An 18,620-nucleotide genomic window follows, 5' to 3' on the forward strand; every position below is an offset into this window, starting at 1 on the left:
TCGGTGTAAAGAAGGCAGGAGCTGCTCACTGTAGTGTGACAGGAGGGAGGAGTCTGCAGGACGCCAGGTCTTCCTGTGCATCCTGGACCCAGGACAGTGCCTGCCCTCTGTAAACAGACTGTGCCCTTGTCCTCTGAGCCATCTCACTGTCCTAGCAGGAGATTTAAGAAAGAAAAGTCAGAGCGAGGGGTGCCTCAGAGAGGGAGAGAGGGCTCAGCGTACTGTTGCTTTTTCCTTGTTCCTTTTCCTTCTGCCTTGAAGCCTGGATAATTTCAATGACCCTAACCTCAAATCTGATGGTTTCCTGTGTAGTCTCTAAGCTGTTAGTGACTTTTAGACTATTACACGTTCTTTATTGATAGTCTCTGCTTGGTGAGCTACTGCTGTACTCTCTGTCCCTTCAGTTCCTTGAATATATTTACAGTGGTTTTGCACTTGTTTGACTTTGTGTAAGTGGGTGTGCATATGTGTGTGAGCACACCACAGTGTGCCTGTGGAAGTCAGAGGACATTCCTCCATGCGAGTCCTGAGGATTGAACTTACGTCACCAAACTTGGAGTAGCCCCTCTGACTATATTTAAAATAGAGAACTTGAAGTTTTTCCCTAGTAAGTTCCAAATCAGGCTTCTGCAGGGCCTGGTTCTCCTTTGGGTGGGGGGCATTCCTTGTTGAAAGCCATAAGCTTGGAGGATACACCGTGGCAGTCTGGAGAACAGATCTTGTTTGCCGTCCCTACTGTGTGCTGTGCGCTGTCTCCCTGAAGACCTCTGTGCAGTCTGATTTCATCATAGGAAACCTCTGACTTTTCCTCCCATTCGCCTCATGAGCAGCTGGGGACCGGTGTGCTGCGGCCTTGGTCATCTGGGATACGTACACAAACTCGCCTTGGTTCGGGGGCTGTGCCCACGCGGGGGCTGTGCCCACTCGGGGGCTGTGCCCACTCAGGCTGTGCCCACGCAGGGGCTGTGCCCTTCTGCAGGACTTGGTGCTGTGCTTCAGTCTCACTTGTACAGATGAGAGCGCACAGCTTGCTTGTCTTTTTCCTTCCCTTGCTTCTCTTCAGGTTTGTAAAACTGTCTTTCAAATAAGCACACCAGGAGAGAGTCTGTTGATTGTGAGCTGAGCCTGCTCCAGTAAAGGTGAGCTCTATGAGGGGACATTTCCAGGAAAGAGTCTGTGGTTGTGAGCTGAGTCTGCTCCAGTAAAGGTGAGCTCTATGAGGGGACATTTCCAGGGAGCTGTCATGGAAGTCAAAGGAGCATAAAGTCCGTGTGATGAGGTTGCAGGTATGCTCCAGACTGAAAGAGGCTTCTGGCTTCACTGTGACTAGAACTGCTGGTTTTCCAGGTGACCAAGGGTCTGGGAGGAGGGGAGGCAATAGGATCACTTCATGCCTTCTGAGTTCCTCCTGCCTCTCTTCCCATTTTTTTGAGATCATGTCTCACTTCGTACATGGTCTGAAACTCACTCTGTTGTCCAGGCTGGTTTGAAGCCATGGCAATTCTCCTGCCTCAGGTTTCCAAGCGCTGCTGGGATTACAGGTATAAGTCACCATGCCTGGCTCAGTGTGTTATTGTGATTAAATTATCCTTAGTTTGATGTCAAGAGTCCTGGGTAGGTTGGAGGTGGAGTAACTCTTTGCTTGTGTTCCCACAGCTTTTTAGGAAACACTAGGGTGCTCTGGTCTTCCTGCTGCCAACCACTTAAGACAAGTCTCAAGCACGTGGCCTTGGGTAGTTCTCAGTGTGAATCCATAGCTCCTGGGAGCTTTCATAGTCCTAGTCAGTGGGTGTCTTAGTTTAGTTTCTGTTGATGTGATAAAGACCATGATGGAAAGCAACTTGGGCCAGGCAGTGGTGGTGCACACCTTTAATCCCAGCACTGGGCAGGCAGAGGCAGGCGGAGCTCTGTGAGTTTGAGGCCAGCCTGGTCTACAAGAGCTAGTTCCAGGACAGCCCAGGCTATTACACAGAGAAACCCTGTTTTGAAAAACCAAACCAAAAAAAAAAAAAAAAAAAAAAAGAAAGAAACTTGTGAAGGAAAGGGTTTATTTGGCTTACTCATTCCAGGTCATAGTCCACTGAAGGAACCCAAAGCAGGAATTCAAGGCAGGAACTGAGTCAGAAGCCACAGAGGAATACTGCTGACTGGCTTGTTCCTCAAGTCTTACTCAACCTGCTTTCTTATATGACCCAGACACACCTGCTGGGGTGTCAGATCCACAGTGGTGTAGGCCCCTCCCACATTGATCATTATCAAGAAAATGTCTATGGGCTGATCAAATGGAAGCATTTTCTCAATTTTCTCAATTGAAGTTCTCTCTTCCCAGATGAACCTGCTTTGTGTCAAGTTTACAAAAATATCTAACCAGGACAACTGACTCTTTGTCAACTTGACACAGAAATACAACACTATGAAACCATACCCTTTCCTTTCTTGTTTATCCCTAAGGTCTTATATTAACATCAATATCACAATATAAAAACATTCTAAAAGTCCCAAAGTCTTTTAAAATTCAGTCTCTTTAAGATATCCAAAGTCTCTTAACTGTGGGCTCCTATAAAATAAAAACATAAGTTACATATTTCTTATTCCAAGAGGGGAGACCCAGAGCATAGTTACAGTCAAATCAAATCAAACACAAAATTAAAAATTCAGTGTTAAATATCCAGTGCTTTACTCCTGAGACCGACTCCCGGTCCTCTGGATGCCCAAGCCCCCTACCCCCAGCTCCGCTTTTGGGGCTCTGCCACCTGCAGAACATATAGCTCGTCTCCTAAGCTCAAGTTAGGTCCATGCCACACCTGCCTCTGCCCTTGGTGGTCATTCCATGGTCTTTGTATTTCCAACATGCTGGGTCTCTATGGCTGTACCTTTATCAGTGACCTCTCTTGGCTTCTCACAGTGCCATGCTTCAGGTGATATCCATGATATCTTCATGCCTTTAAAACCAGCACCACCTGGGAAGCATACACTACCAAGTTTAGCAGCTACCATGAGATGCAGCTGGGTGCTGACAATGAGGAAATACTCCCAGAAGATTTCACCTCGGTGATGCTCGTCTCTTCATGACATCTGATTCCTCAGCTCTGGCTAACCAGTAACCAATTGTCTCATAAAGGTTTCACTCTAGTGGTGCTGGTTTCTTGATTATCAGCTGCCCTTTCTTTTGTGTGTGTGAAGCAGGGTCTGGGCTAGAACTTTCTATATAGACCAGGCTACCCTCAAAGAGATCTGCCTGCCTTTTCCTCTCAGGTGCACAGCTGATTCTTCAACTCCAGCTGGCCAGATACCACAGAGTCTTAGTTCAAATGTATCATACAGATGGCTCTCATAGATTCTTTAAGGGACTTTCAAGATTCTCTTAAAACTTTCCAGGCCAGGATTCCATTGTCTCCATTGCTCTCAACATTTTTATCTTCCCAGCTCCCACAGAACAGCGCCCACTAACCTTTGAACACTCAACAGCTTTTCCAGACCAGTGTCCCAAAGTCCTCCCATAACCTTCCCCAAAACGACATGGTCATGTTTGTCACAGTAATACCCTACTCCTGGTACCAAATTCTGTTTAATTTGTTTCTATTGCTGTGATAAAGATCATAGCAACTTAGAAAGGAAAGGGTTTATTTTGGTTTATATATGCTGCATAACAGTCCACTGAGAGAAGCCAAGGCAGGGGCTTGAGGCACCTAATGACGCAGAACTCACGGAGGAACACTTCTTACTGGCTCACTTCTCGTGTCTTGCTCAACTTTTCTTATACAACCCAGGTCTGTTTTCCCAGGGGTGTTAGACCTGCAGTGTAATAGATCTTTCTAAATCAGTCATTAATTAATAAGATGCTTCACAGACTTGTCCATGGGCCAATGAGATGGAGCCATTGTCTCAACTGAAGTCCCTTCCTCCCAGATGACTCTGGCTCGTGTCAAGTTGATAAAAAAAAAAAAATCAAACCAGAACAAGGAAACGCTCTCTCAGCCGCCAAGGGTGTGCTCAGACATTCGGTTCCCCTTAGAGAGGTGTCCTCAGGAAATGTTCCGTGTCTCTGCAGGCTCCCCAGAGGAGAGGAAGGCCATGGAAAAGGCCGCCCGTAAGCGCCCGGATGAGGACAAACCCAGCCATCGGCCAGTGAACAGCATGCTTCGGATCCATGTCCTCCAGAACTCTGTGGAGCTAGGTTATCCTGTCACTTTAACCCTAGTGTTGAAAAGGAAAACGGCCACACCACAGAATGTCAACATTTCGTGCTCCCTCGACCTACAGACATATACAGGCAGCCAGAAGACAAACCTGGGAATCATCCACAGGACGGTGCAGATCCAAGGTCAAGGTACCAGAGCCTCGGGCCCCAGAGAGATCAGGATCCCCGTCATCTCATGTCTCTTTCTTCTCTGCGATTACTCCCACACTCTTATGTTTGAATAGACACAGCATTTATTGAACACTACATTTGGTGGTGATAAGGAGTCCAGGCATAGTAGAAAAAATGGGCCACATAGATCAGAGTGAGCACTGGGAGTCTGGGGTCTAGTACACATAGATCAGAGCGCCGGGAGTCTGGGGTCTAGCACATATAGATCAGAGCACTGGGAGTCTGGGGTCTAGCACACATAGATCAGAGTGAGCGCCGGGAGTCTGGGGTCTAGTACACATAGATCAGAGCGCCGGGAGTCTGGGGTCTAGCACATATAGATCAGAGCACTGGGAGTCTGGGGTCTAGCACACATAGATCAGAGCACCAGGAGTCCAGTCTAGCATACATAGATCAGAGCCCTGGGAGTCTGGGGTCTAGCACACATAGATCAGAGCCCTGGGAGTCTGGGGTCTAGCACACATGGATCAGAGCGTCGGGAGTCTGGGGTCTAGCACACAGCCACACACTAAGGGTGCTAATGGTGTCACCAAGTCTCTGCAACAGTAGAGATTTTGTTTGGAATTACTATTCTATCAGTGGGCTGTGGCACCCTCAGCGTGAGCAGACTAACCTAACAATGGGGGCCCAGAATGGGCCTGGAGATCTCAGTAAATCATCAAGTCCATTTGGTCCCTAGATGCAGGCTCTCCAAAGAGAGGCCAGGATTCCTCCAAGGCCAAGCGGCTCTGTCCCGAGTTAATCTAAGCCTATGCTTGCCAGGAACTCACCTCTCCTCTCTTCCCTACTCCTTCACAGAATCAGAGGTGGTTCTCAGCATGGACACCAACTCCTACATCTACAAACTGGGCATGGTTGACGATGAGGTGGTCATCAAAGGGTTCATCATCGCAGAAATAGTGGAGACTGGCGATAAGGTGGCCACCGACACAACCCTGTCGTTCCTGTACCCCGCCTTCTCTGTCGAGGTGAGCTGCCTGCAGGCCAGGAGAGGGGCAGAGCTCAGGGCCTTTGTGGTCCCCTGGTTGACTGACCATTGCGCCAACTGCATCCCTAAGGAAAATGGCACATCATTTTCCACACAGGTATTTCTGAGAAGGGATGTGTCAAGCAGCTTCTTTTCTCTATTTTTTGGCTAACTGGATTTAAACTTTTTAAAAATGAGGACTACCTGTTAACAGCACGAAATTATAAAGATGCAGCTGGCACAATAAAAATTTCTTCCCATCCTCCTCAGATGCTCAGCTCCTTTTACCAGAAGTAATCCCTGCCATCAGCTTCTTGCGTGTTTAAGTGTTTTGGATACAAGCCAGGGAAGTACAAGTCTTGCCACGGGCCCACCCCCAGTGCGGGGTGCGATAAAGCTGGTGCCAGACCAACTCCCAGGCAAGTGGGAGTCAAAGGCAGCTTACATAAGAGGCTCTCTATAGTGATATTTCATTTGTATTTGAATAAATAAAGCTCACCTGAAGACCAAAAAGCAAAACAGCCAACCACTGGCTCTTTACCTCTACCTCAGTCCAAACTGCCTCCAGGAATCTCAGAATGAGACTGTGTCTAAGGGCTGTCTCCTCCTGTTTATATTCCTCTCCTGGGATTAAGGGTGTGCACCACTACCACCTGGTTTCTATGGCAAACTAGTATGGCTACTGGGTTGAAGGTGTGTGTCACCACTGCCTGGTCTGTATCGCTGACCAGTGGGGCTATTTTACTCTCTGATCTTCAGGCAAGCTTTATCTATTAAAACACAAATGAAATCACTACAGTTCTCACTGTTTCTGATGACCTGTCAATCCCATCATCCCAGAGTCCTTCCCTGGTGGCCCTGGCCTCTCCTTGGGTTCATCGTGGATGTTTACAACTCAGCAGGGTACCTCCCATTGGACTTCTCAGGCCTAGGATATGGCCACCTTTGGAGACTGTTTTGACATTTCTGTGGCAGTGTGGTTGAGTCGGACGAGAGTCAGTGACTCATCCTTGGCCACGGAGGGGCACAGGCCTGGCCCCCACTCAGTGAAGCAGAACTGCGTGCTTCACAGGATCCACTCTGCTTGGAAGCAGGTTCAGCCCACTCACCATGGCCCAATCATCCGGAATTTCTAGCTGGGCGGTGGTGGTGCACACCTTTAATCTCAGCACTCGGGAGGCAGAGGCAGGTGGATCTCTGTTTGAGGCCAGCCTGGTCTACAGAGCTAGTTCCAGGACAGCCAGGGGTACATAGAGGAACCCTGTCTCAAACCCTCCCCCGAAATGAGAGGCTGGAGCGATGACTCAGAGGTTAAGAGCACTTGTTACAAAGGAACCAGGTTCGGTTTCCATACATAATGGTTCACAGCCACCTTTAACTCCAGTCTAAGGGGATCTGATGACTTCTTCTGACTTCTGTGGTACTAGGTATGCATGTGGCACAATACATACATGTAACCAAAACATTCATACAGTTAACATAATTAAAATAGGTTTCTCTTGGGGGTCTCATTCCCATCCTCCCCCAGAGGTGGCTCCACAGGTATCTGTGGGCATCAGAGAACACTTGTTTCTGGAGCCAGGCATGTGTGGTTGGGGCTTCAGATGTCTTGGAAGTGGGCACTATAGCTTTTCTTTACTAAATTGTCTGTACTTCAGGAACTAAAATTCTAGTTAGTACATCTATACTGTGATTGGAGGAACTAAAATTCTAGTTAGTACACCTATACTGTGATTGGAGGAACTAAAATTCTAGTTAGTACATCTATATTGTGATTGGAGGAACTAAAATTCTAGTTAGTACACCTATACTGTGATTGGAGGAACTAAAATTCTAGTTAGTACGCTTACACTGTGATTGGATGTAGCTAGCACATGGTTTGAGTGGGGATCAGGCACTGCTTCTGGAACCCTGGGCATCTGAAGGAGACTAAACCTGAAATACGCAGGCAAAGATGTGAGCTCTGGGATGCCCTGGGCAGGGGAGATGGGGCTCTGAGGGAGAGGGTCCAGCCAGAACAGTATGGCAGGGCACGCATGAATTCCAAGTGTTCTGGCTTTGGACAAATGAGGGGCGGAACAGATTCTGAAGGATGAACACAGCCTGATTTTGGATGTGTTTCTCCGGGCTGTCCTGTGAGGCAACTTGGAATTTTGGGTCATTGGTGAGGAAGGACCAATGTCCATACTATAGCTTGGAGGCTCTAACAGCTGTTCAGTCCCTGAGCTTGGGCAAAGGGGCATCCTGATTAGCTGGACGAGATCAGGATGTAGTTCACACCAGGACCTCTGGCTACCATCAGAGTATGTACCTTGAGTTCCTTCAAAATGTGTCTGACAAAACTAAATAGGTAAACACGTGCAAATATACGGAATCTCAGAGAGACACAGGTGGACCAGGTTCTCCACAAGAGCCTTCCAAGGGAGCACAAACCTACTGACACTCCAGCTGCCATCTAAGCTCTCATCTGCAACTCGTCATGCCTGCCTTTCCTCCACTCCCCACGCTTAACAGATGCCGGACACGGGCAAGATCAACTGGCCACTTCTCATCACCTGCTCCTTCAAGAACACCCTGCCCATCCCTCTGACTAACATCAGGTTCTCCGTGGAAAGCCTGGCCCTCTCGAACATGCAGTCCTGGGACCAAGGGTGAGTCTACCCAAGTTGTTCTCACGGTACAGATGCTGTACATGGGTCTCTCATGCAAGTGCCATCCTTCGGAGACGTAAACTTTAGCATGAGATTCAGTAAAAATGCAGGCACACATTGCTGGTACCAAATCACAGAAAAGACCACACTAGTATTCTGCCAGGGGTAGGCCTTTCTGCTTCTTGTCAATCTGATTGTTCTACAGAAATGCCAAAGTATCCCTTTGTCTTAACGTGTATTTCTCTTGCTGACTTTCTGCTGTAATTTGTTTCTTTTGCCTGTTTACCCCTAGGGAGTCATTACTTTTCTTATTAACCCGAGTGCAGCCTTTACTCAGGAGGAATGTTGTGGTGTAATTAGCTTATAGGAGTTTATTTAGAAACAGTCTTACTCTATGGCCCTCGCTAGCTTAAAATTCACTATATTGGCCAAGCTGGCCTTGAACTCAGAGATGCATTTGCCTCTGCCTCCTGTGCTGGGATTAAAGGCACGCACCACCACTGCCCGGCCTTGTTTTCTAAGGTGCTGTCCTGCAAACAGCCCAGGCCTTGTGCATGAAAGGCAAGTGCTCGCCCATAGAATTATCTACCCCAGCTTGGGCTGTTTATAGTCCTAACACGCCTTTGCTAACCTTCTCTGTGAATACTGAATTTCATGTCATTAATAAGAATATAGGAATAGTTGCCAGGTGGTAGTGGTGCACGCCTTTAATCCCAGCACTCAGGAGGCAGATGCGGGAGTATCTCTGAGTTTGAGGCCAGCCTGGTCTACAAGAGCTAATCCCAGGGCAGCCAGAGTTACACAGAGAAACTCTGTCTCAAAAAGAATCAACCAAACAAACAAAAAAGAGAAATAGTATAAATTTTTCTGCAATTTATGCCTCTATTTACGTAATTATTACTGTGAATATTAATTTTGGGGTGGAATAATCCAGAGCCCCAATTCTGTCAAATAATTGATCATTTCCCTAGTATTCTGAAACACTGTTAATAATACAGGTAATTCCCACATATACCTCAGTCTCTGGACTGTTTCATGTGTCCTTGTAGGTGATCCTGTGTTGTTTGAATGGCTGTACTGGGAAGTGTGCAGTGCTATATGGAAGGCAGCTTTCTTCTGTTTCTCAAACATAGAGCATTTAGAATCACCTTGATTTGGGATTTAAACCGGAACTGTGTTGTGCCAGACAAACGGCCTTGCGGGGATGTAGGCTGAGTTCCCATGCATCCATGTGTCCTCTTTGTAAGGGGCACATTCCTAGTTGGAGCCTTTGTTGCCTTGGTGCAGGGGATGTTTCTCGCTGTTTTCTGTCTGAGGAACTAGATACATGCTATTGATCTTGGTTTGCCGACATACCCAGTACAGGATTTTAACTACTCAAAGATTCCTCGGGTCTGTTTCTCACCAAGTGTCTAGATCTCCTAGGTAAATCCCAGTGGACTCCTGTTATTCTGAGGCGAGGGCTTCCTAACCCTTCACAGATACACAGATCACCCAGGAACGTTGTTATTCTGAGACGAGGGTTTCTTAACCCTTCGCAGACACACAGATCACCCGGGAACGTTGTTAAAGAACAGATCAGTACAGCGGTGTGTGTGTGGGGGGTGGGGCTCTGAGTCCAGCACACTCTCAGGTAATGCCATCCTGTGTCCCTAGGGTTAGATAACACCTAGGGTAGATCCACCAGGAACTGTGTTCCTGAGGACACCCAGGAGGGTTTGCGACGGTCCTAACTGGAGAGCAGCCATTCCAGCCAGCCGTCTGTCTGGCAGCTGAGACAAATGGCTGTACTCCTGGTGGAAGCCTGCTTTACTGGGCTCCGGAGCACAGTGATTTTCCAAGTGCTGCCCCGGAACCAGATGCCTGGTTTTTCATGCAATGCACTTTTCTTCTGTGGCATCTCTGCTGATTCTGTGTCATTTGAATTTTCTAGGACGGTGCCACCCGGACAGTCCATCACTTTCCAAATGAAATGCACCCCGGTGAAAAGTGGACCCAAGAAATTCATTGTCAAGTTTACTTCCAGACAAGTGAAGGAGGTTCATGCCGAGAAGATCATTCTCATCACCAAGTAGCCCAGCTGAGACCATGGAGATAGAGGCAAGAGCCCTGATTGGCTCTGAGCCTCAGCTAAGTGTGTTAGCATTTCCTAAATTGTACGTAGCTTTCAGGTCAGGGATGATTGGATTTAATTACTCAGAGGAGGGCAGATTCAAGAGGCAGCCCAGCAAAAGACAGAGCTCAAGGGCCAGTGTAACCTCAGGCAGTAGCTCCATGGGACCAGGGCACCTCTCTGCAGCTGAGTACATATCACAGACATCTCAAACACACATCTAGGAGTCACGGCCTCGGAAGGCAGCAACTGTCGTCTGGGTTTAGACCCACAGACAGAACCCAGAGCTGCTGTTCAGTGGGGCTGCAAGTGTTGGAGGCATCTTCCATTTGGGCAATGGATTCTGTCAGGTCCAGGAGTGCCTAGAGGTGAGCTGGCACCCCTGTAGGAAAGCATCCTGGAGCTGATCCTGGCACTACATGCTCATCCCAAGGCTCTGTCCTCTCAGAAGCGGGCCCACGCTGGCGTGAGGCCCTCCTGCTTCTGGGTGGGACGGGGAGGAGACCCCACAGCCTGCATCCCCTCCGAGGAAGAGTCTATGGCCACTGGTAACATCTGCTCTGCTCCCTGGAGTCTGTGTTCTGCTCTGCCCTCCAGGGATCTTCTCGATGATCACTGTGCTTTGAATTAAACTGGTGACTTTAAGATGGCTATGTCCTCCTGAGTGCATTTTCCTTTTATGCCAGCATGCTGCTTAACAAACCTGGGGGGAGCCATTGCCTCTGAACTTCATGTTGACCTCCCTGGTCTGGACTGTCTTCATGATGGCCAGCCTCTGTCAAGGGCTACACTTTCTAAGTGGACATATACTCCAGAGAGGCGGAGTAGACCAAATGAGGGGTATTTGTGTATTCCAAGGACACTTCGCATGATAAAACACTGTGACCAAATGCAGCCTGGGGAGGAGAGAGCTGATGCCATCTAACTTCAGGTATGGTTCAGTATCTGAGGGCAGCAGGGCAGGAGCCTGGAGGCGGGAGCTGATGCAGAGGTCAGAGCAGTGCTGCTTACTGGCTCGCTCCTCAAGGTTTGCCCATCTGTTTTCTCATACTGTCAGGACTACCACCCAGGAGTGGTGTAGTGAGTTCTCGTTGGTCTTAATAATAAAAGCCCAGGGTCAGATATAGGGGTAAATGTTGAAAGATCAGAGAGACAAAGGAGCAAGCCAGAGACAGCCACTTCATACCCAGCCAGGTCCTCAGCCTGAAAGGGACTGAGCATCTCTCTCTAGGCAGCCATATCACTTCCTGTTTCCTCCGCCCTAGTGCTGGGAGTAAAGTCGTGAGCCACCACAGCCTGGCCTCTGATCTCCAGGCGAGCTTTATTCGTTAGAGCACAAACAAAATATCACCCGGTGGCACCACCCACAACGGGCCAGGCCCTCCTACATCAGTCACCAATACTTGCTCACAGGTCATTTTTTTTTTTTTTTTTTTAAAGAGGATTTCTCTAAAAAGTCCTAGCTGTCCTGGAACTCGCTTTGTAGACCAAACTGGTTTCGGTCTCACTGAGATCACCCTGCCTCTTCCTCCCAAGTGCTGGGATTAGAAAAAAAATGCGTATCACCACCGCCTGACACTTACAGGCCAATCTTACGGAGGCATTTCCTCAATTGACTTTAGCCTGTGCCAAGCTGACAGAAAACTAGCCAGAAGACTGTCAGCATCTCACCTTCATTTGTTCAGAACTAGAAAACCTCAGTCCTGATTCCTTTTGCCTATCTGTCCACCTCCCTGGGATGCAGCAGGTGTCTGGCATGTGCTTGTGGGGTGACCAGTTAGTAACCCCATGAAGCCACTGTTAATGTCTGTATGACAATTGTTGGACCTGAGAGGAAGGGTTGCTAAAAGTAGGCACCTCTAACTACAGAGGTAGATCAGAGAGCTTTCATTCAGATGAGAGGTAGGTGTGCAACCCGCCTCCCTCCCAGAAACACTGGGCCTCTTCTTATCAGCTGCGGTACTGAGCAGACTCTCAGGAATCACCATGGAGAGAAGGCCACTGTGTCTGTCCTGGTGGATAGGCACAAGAGTCAACACTGAGCAGACTGCTGCTTACATGATCCTGGCTGTCCATCGCTCCTTGGGAGAGATGCAGCTGAGGCCCTGACATGAAAATGGGTTTGCTGAGGAAGGAGGAGGTGCTCTAAACCCGTGGGAGCAGATGCTTGCCCACCTCAACTCTTCTAGGGGAGTACTCTGGATATGGATGGCTGTGGGGCTGGATCCAGGGAAGATGGGCTTCAGCCCCAGTGTGCAGGGACGTTCTTGAGGTCCTGGACTCAACACGGACACCGCTCCTTCCTTCTTTGAACGGCTGCTCCTGGGGACCCGTTACTAGCCCTTTCTTCTTGGTGTGCAGGTCATGCAGGGGTTAGGGCTCCTGCAGCCAGAGGACCGCTCTCTCTAACAGTATCAGCAGTAAGGCCAACTTGGGCTAGGATGTTAGCACAAATAAACACTAAAACATATCTGCTCGGAAGAAATGCACCTGCAGCGGGGTGGGGCAGGGCACAGTTGTTAATGCTGGATCCCCGCTGCCACTCTGTGGGGCGAGCTGTAGGACCTGATGGAACTCCACCCTCCAGGGACTGCCCAGGAGTAAGACCACTGCTTGGCCCTCGGCCCCCACAGCCTTCCTTTCTCAGTGTCCTCAAATAATACCGACTCAGTTGGGCAGTGGTGGCGCTTGCCTTTAATCCCAGCACTCGGGAGGCAGAGGCAGGAGGATCTCTGTGATTTCAAGGCCAGCCTGGGCTACAAGAGCTAGTTTCAGGACAGGCTCCAAAGCTACAGAGAAATGCTGTCTCAAAAAAAGGGGGGGGGGGAGGGCTGGAGAGATGGCTCAGCGGTTAAGAGAATTGACTGCTCTTCCAGAGGACCTGGGTTCAATTCCCAGCACCCACATGGCAGCTCACAACTGTCTGAAAAATCCAGTTCCAGGGGATCTGACACCTTCACACACCAATGCACATAAAATAAAGCTTAAAAAAAAAACCAAACAAACAAAAAGCAAACAAAACAAAACAACAACAACAACAAAAAAACCCCAAACCTGACTCATGCATAAAGGCCACAGGTTCCTCTGGTCCAGGACTCATGGCTTTTCACCCAGACATGGAAGAAGGGATGTAATACAGAATCCTCTGCCAGGGTTGGTGCAGGCAACACTGGGAAATGGTTCAAGGTCTGAGTCGGGGAGCTGGTGTGCTTCTTGAAACTATCTGTTTAGACGGCAAAAGCTGCTGCTTCCACAACCACGGCAATAGACTGGGGAGTGAGGGGCTGCCCAGACCCAGCACCCAGCAGTCTGCATGTCCGAGCCACCATGCAGTTTTCTGTTGTTTTTAACATGGACTTTCACTATGTAGTCTGGAGCTCTGTAGCCCAGGCTGGGCTGCCTGCCTGCCCCAAATGCTGGAATAAAGGCATGTGCCTCATGTCCAGCCACACAGCTGTCTGAGAGGCACCATCCTGGGAACAGTTCTAAAATGCAGAGGTAACCATTTCTGGGTGTACTTGTCCCCATGTCTTACTAGACTTTTTCCAGGAGCTCAAAACATGAATGCAATCTTGTGGCCACAGAAAGGCAGGCTCCATTGCTGTGTCAGAGAAGAGTCCAGTATCTATAGGATGGGAACTAATTTTGGGTGACTGTCATAACTCAGGCTCATTTCCTTCTGTGTAGGTTCTGCACAGGTGTGTGTGTGGGGGGGTGCTCTTTCAACCAAGCCCAAGCTCAAGCCCCAAGGGCAGGCTTAGTAGCCCCTCTTTGTCCTGATTCCCACAGCCAGTCAGACAAGGAATCCCCTTCCCAGGAATGGCTAGTCTTTCTAGCCTTTCAGGTTGATCATCCCTGATGTCAGTATCCTTCCCCAAGACAGCCCTTAAAAAGAAGTGGCTTACCCTCCCCCCCCCCCCCCCCGGACATTCTGGTCATCATTTCCCTTGCTGGGCAGAGACTAGGCGGCCTTCCCAGGCCTGGAGAATGGTCCCTAACCATCCCTTTTGGCACACACTGCTAAGAGGAACTCAGAGAAAGTCCCCACTCTTCTCTACCCATACCCCACTGAGTCCTCACTGGAGAAAGGGTGGGGAGAATGCCTCTGCAAGCCCTGGGAGCTGGGGAGTGCGCATCGGGCCAGCAGCTACCGTTGGTGTATTATTCTCTGCAGCCTCTATTCATCCAGCACCTCCACAGAGTCCCTGTCTTTTGTCTCCTCCAATTGGCTCTCAGTGGTCTCCATATTGTCCATGTCTGACAGAGATGACACTTGCCGGACCAAGCCCTTGTCAATGGGTATCACGGGCTGACAAGGTCTGGTGAGAGGGTTGAACCAGTTCAGGGAGAAGTCCCCACCAAAAGCCTCCTGGACCGACTTCCAGCTGCCCGAGTGCTCCCTGGGCTGCGTCTTGCGTTGGAGGCGTTCAATACCCTGGAGGGGAATGGGGCGAGAGGTCAGTGTGGCGTGCCTTGTCTTGGCAGAGCAGAGCATGGGTGTCCGATATGGCACAGCTTGCTGTGGCCCAGGCCACCCTGGAAGCCCCACAGGGCTGCAGGGCAGAGCAGAAGCTGTGGAGCCTGGTAAGAAGGCATGGCTTTGGAACTGCCTGTCACCCACTGACTCCCTGACCCCTTCCTCCAATGGCAGAGGTCAGCTGCTGGACACCCAGTGACCAAGGATACCCTGGCTCCTGTCTGTCTGACAAAGCCACTAAGTTAGGACCAGCAAGCTTGGCACCGGGAAGGCTGAGGGGTGAGGACACGGCACAAAACACAAACATGCGAGGGGAAGCAGCAGATGCCACATGCAGCAGGCACCGGAAGGTGCAAAGGCCACTGTAGGTTGTGAGGGTTTGTCAGGCCTGCTCATGCAGTGGGTTCCCCATGGCTTCTCCCGGGCTCGCCACTCACCTGCTGAGGATGCTGGCTGTAACTTGGCCACCAGGCCACAGAAAGAGGGCGACGGGTAGGAAAAAGCCCAGAATTGTTACAGATACAGCCAGAACAAGTCTCCAGACCCATAACACCCCTATAGAGGCTCTGGGTCCCCAGGGTAGCCTCTGCTGGAAACCAAGGGAGTTCACTGGGTTTGCCCAACAGACATGGGCGTGCTCATTCATATGACTCAAGACCCTCTTCCTCCAATGAAGACCTCTATGTTCCTAGTTTTACGTCTTCTCTTCCATGCAATCTTCTCCCATAACTGGCATACTGGATACCGTCTTTGTTATGTGGGCATCTGACCGTATCCTATACCAACGCTCTGGCTCTCTTCCCACGCCACCTCAGATTAGTTCCAGAATCTGATCTCAGCAGGTGTGGTGCCACATGCTCTTAACCCTAGCACTTGGGAGGCAGAGGACAGCCTGGGATAAACAAACAGACAAAAGGAATCTGAGCTCATGTTCTCTCTTCATATGAGACATCAATCACCAAAGGAGCTAATGGCCGTTTTACAGCAGTGAATATTACAGAGATGGATTTACACAATGATCAAAGTCAGAAGTGCCAAGACTGAAGCGGATCAGTGGCAAGTGTCCCCAGTTACAGAGAGCCACCGATATGACACCCCAGTGCCATTCCTGCCCCAAACCACAGCCCAACCCAAAGACATAAAGGCTTCTGCAGAGCACCTGATCCAGTCTGCACTGGGCCAACTGGACAGAAGTGGTTTATTCCGAATTCGATAAGTCACAGGACCGCTACACACTTAAAATGATTCATATTACATTATATGAATTTATCCTCAACTTAGAAAATGTAGATCATGACAAATTTAAGACTGAGGAACTGATGGAAATGGGGTGAAGAGACAAACAATAGAATGTGGGGCCCACGAAGGCAAAGGGGGCAAGGAGAGGAACCTCAAGAGAGCCCCTGAAGCAAAGGGCAGTATGTCTCAATAGTTTTGTCTTTAAAGAGAAAATGGGTTTCACCTGCTATTGTGTGTAGGCTGATCTCAAACTCCTAGGCTCAAGTGATCTTCCCACGGTAGCCTCCTGACTATAGGTACGTATGTGCCACCATGCAGACTTCAAGATTTTACTTTCTCTTTTTTACTCTTTATGCTTGCATTTATTTATTTATTTTTTTAAGGAGGCAGGGTTTCTCTGTAGCTTTTGGAGCCCGTCCTGGCACTAGCTCTTGTCGACCAGGTTGGCCTTGAACTCAGATATCCACCTGCCTCTGCCTCCAGAGTGCTGGGACCAAAGGCGTGTGCCACCACTGCCCAGCTGTTTCTTTCCTTTTAAAATTATTTTCTTAAAAGAAAAAGGAACCTCTTGTTGATGTTATGGTTATAAGATGTTTATCTTTGGCACTGAATGTCATAGAGAAGATATATAATTTTGCTGATTTTTTATAAGTGAAATTATTTCACAATGAAAAGTTTAAACAAATGTCAAAAAATTCATGGCAGATTTTGTTCTCTAACCTGGAACACTGAATTAATAATGAAAAGTTAAGGACTGGAGTATACAACAGTGCAGGCTAATTTTAGAAATCGGAACCGTGTGGACTGGCAGCTTTAGCGACCCCTCGGCCACCCAGTGACCTGTGTGGTAATCACAGGGGAGCAGTTTGCACAGGAAACCCCCCCCTGGAACTGTTTCCCTAGCAAATGGTGTCTGTTTCTGTGGATCTGTCCACATTTCATGTTTTCACCATGGAGCAAACATTAGTTTTATAGAATCAGGTCAAGCCAGGGATTTTTAGCACCCCTGCAAATTGTGCACCCAGGCACAGGCTTCACTTGGCAGCCTATGGCCACACCTTCCCACAGACAGCGGCGACAGTTCATTCTCAGGGACCCTGCATCCCCCGCCTGGTGGGCCACTACAATGTGATGGCACCCACCTGGTAAGGAAGGTGTCAGGACTGATTCTCAGCAGAGGTCTGTCAGGCTGAGCCAGCAGTCCAAGCTTGGCTGGAAGGCTATGCAGAAATAGGACAAGGTTTTTTCTATCCACCAGGTGTTTTCCCATTCTCTGACAAGGCCTCACTTTGCCCATGTGGACAAGCAGGGTTGCCACTGTCCAACAGTGTGTCGGGATAACTGGCCTGTGAGCTGACACTCCTTAGCAGCTAAGAGAACAGACACCAGGAGTGTCGGTTGAGTCTAAAGAGGAAATGGCCTAAATAAACGGACGCATAAAGCAGGCCCGAGGCTATCTTTTCAGGAGACAGGGAGTCCAGAAGGCTCACGGGTGTGTACCCACGTCTCAGGCTCAAGAGAACAGAGTGACTGATTTACTCAGAAGGCACTGGGCTTCACCTGCACGTATGGGAGTGTGACCCGTGAACTCAACAACACCCCAGCATGAAAACAGGAGGCCAAAGATGACCAAGGGAGGCAGAGACCTCCAAGGCTGGCGAGACTCCTGGAACATGGCTCCAGTATCAGATGAGTCAGCCAGCATCCCCACAGCAGTCTCTCTAGAGCTGGCCGGCACCCCCACAGCAGGCTCTCTAGAGCTGGCCAGCACCCCCACAGCAGGCTCTCTAGAGCTGGCCGGCACCCCCACAGCAGGCTCTCTAGAGCTGGCCGGCACCCCCACAGCGGGCTCTCTAGAGCTGGCCAGCACCCCCACAGCAGGCTCTCTAGAGCTGGCCGGATACTAGCTCACATCCTGGACTGTAGCCCACAGCAGCACACATCTTCCTGTTGTGACCCACAGCACAAACATTCACAACCAAAAGCCTTTCAAACACCATTCAGGAGGTCATGTATTTAAGAATGGGTTTTTCTGGGCATGGTGGTGCATCCTGGCACTCAGGAGGCAGAGGCAGTGGATCTCTGTAGGTCTGAGGCTAACAGAGACATCTTGTCTCAAACCTACCCCTCAACAAGACAAGTTGAACATGGATGACTCAGATTGGACAAGCCCGGTTCCAGAGAAGCTGATACACAGCCCAAAACCAAGCCCCAGACCACTCCACCTTCTGTATTTTTATCCAGTGCTTGCAGAGACCATGAGAGAGAAACTAAGGCTCAGGGAGACTGTCCATGCCCGTCCTTTGGTGTGGTCCGGTCACCTCAGCTGAAGACCTCCAGGCGTCCCTCATTCCACTTTCCCCGGAGGGTTTCTGGGCTGCCACCCCTGCAGGACTCACTATTCTTCCTGGTTTTCCTTGTCCATGGAAGAGGAGAGTAAAGGATCTGGGGACTCTGCTTCACGTGTATTAAAAGTGAAGGACAGAGAGGGATTCAGGCCTCTCTTCTGTAAGCGGAAACTTTCTTCTGAGGGAGAAAGGAGGTGAAGGTCCTGGTTTTTGGGGAGCGTGCTGCTCAGTGGCTTCTTTCCTTTTCTCTGGAATAGGGTTCCACTGTGCCCCCTAGGCTGGTCTTGAACTTGACTTGAGCCACATTCCCGTCCTAACCTCCTGAGTGTTGGGACTACGGATGCATACCACTATACCTGGCTCTTTATGAATTCTTTATTTCTTGAGATCTAGGGTCTCATGTACCGCAGACTAACCTTGAGCTCTGCATATACCCAAGAATGACCTTGAATT

General features: G+C 49.4%; 2 protein-coding genes across 3 annotated transcripts in view; one reads left to right on the forward strand and one right to left on the reverse strand.

Annotated features, from left to right (window-relative positions):
• The window catches only part of Tgm4 (transglutaminase 4), a 31,402-nt gene extending 20,891 nt beyond the window's left edge, over nt 1-10,511 (forward strand). The window contains exons 11-14 of the mRNA XM_038324351.1: nt 4,052-4,330; nt 5,171-5,340; nt 7,854-7,990; nt 9,924-10,511. Coding sequence (XP_038180279.1) covers nt 4,052-4,330; nt 5,171-5,340; nt 7,854-7,990; nt 9,924-10,065 — 728 coding nt within the window. The 3' untranslated portion in view covers nt 10,066-10,511. The remainder of the gene's footprint in view (nt 1-4,051; nt 4,331-5,170; nt 5,341-7,853; nt 7,991-9,923) is intronic.
• A 2,551-nt stretch (nt 10,512-13,062) lies between these two features.
• The window catches only part of Zdhhc3 (zinc finger DHHC-type palmitoyltransferase 3), a 41,899-nt gene continuing 36,341 nt past the window's right edge, over nt 13,063-18,620 (reverse strand). Inside the window, exon 6 of one of the 2 annotated variants that reach the window (XM_038323487.1) lies at nt 13,063-14,538. In XM_038323487.1, coding sequence (XP_038179415.1) covers nt 14,281-14,538 — 258 coding nt within the window. In that variant the 3' untranslated portion in view covers nt 13,063-14,280. The remainder of the gene's footprint in view (nt 14,539-18,620) is intronic. The other variant, XM_038323485.1, reaches the window with a different exon arrangement.

The sequence above is a fragment of the Arvicola amphibius genome, chromosome 3 (genome assembly GCF_903992535.2).
Source record: "Arvicola amphibius chromosome 3, mArvAmp1.2, whole genome shotgun sequence".
NCBI lineage: Eukaryota > Metazoa > Chordata > Mammalia > Rodentia > Cricetidae > Arvicola > Arvicola amphibius.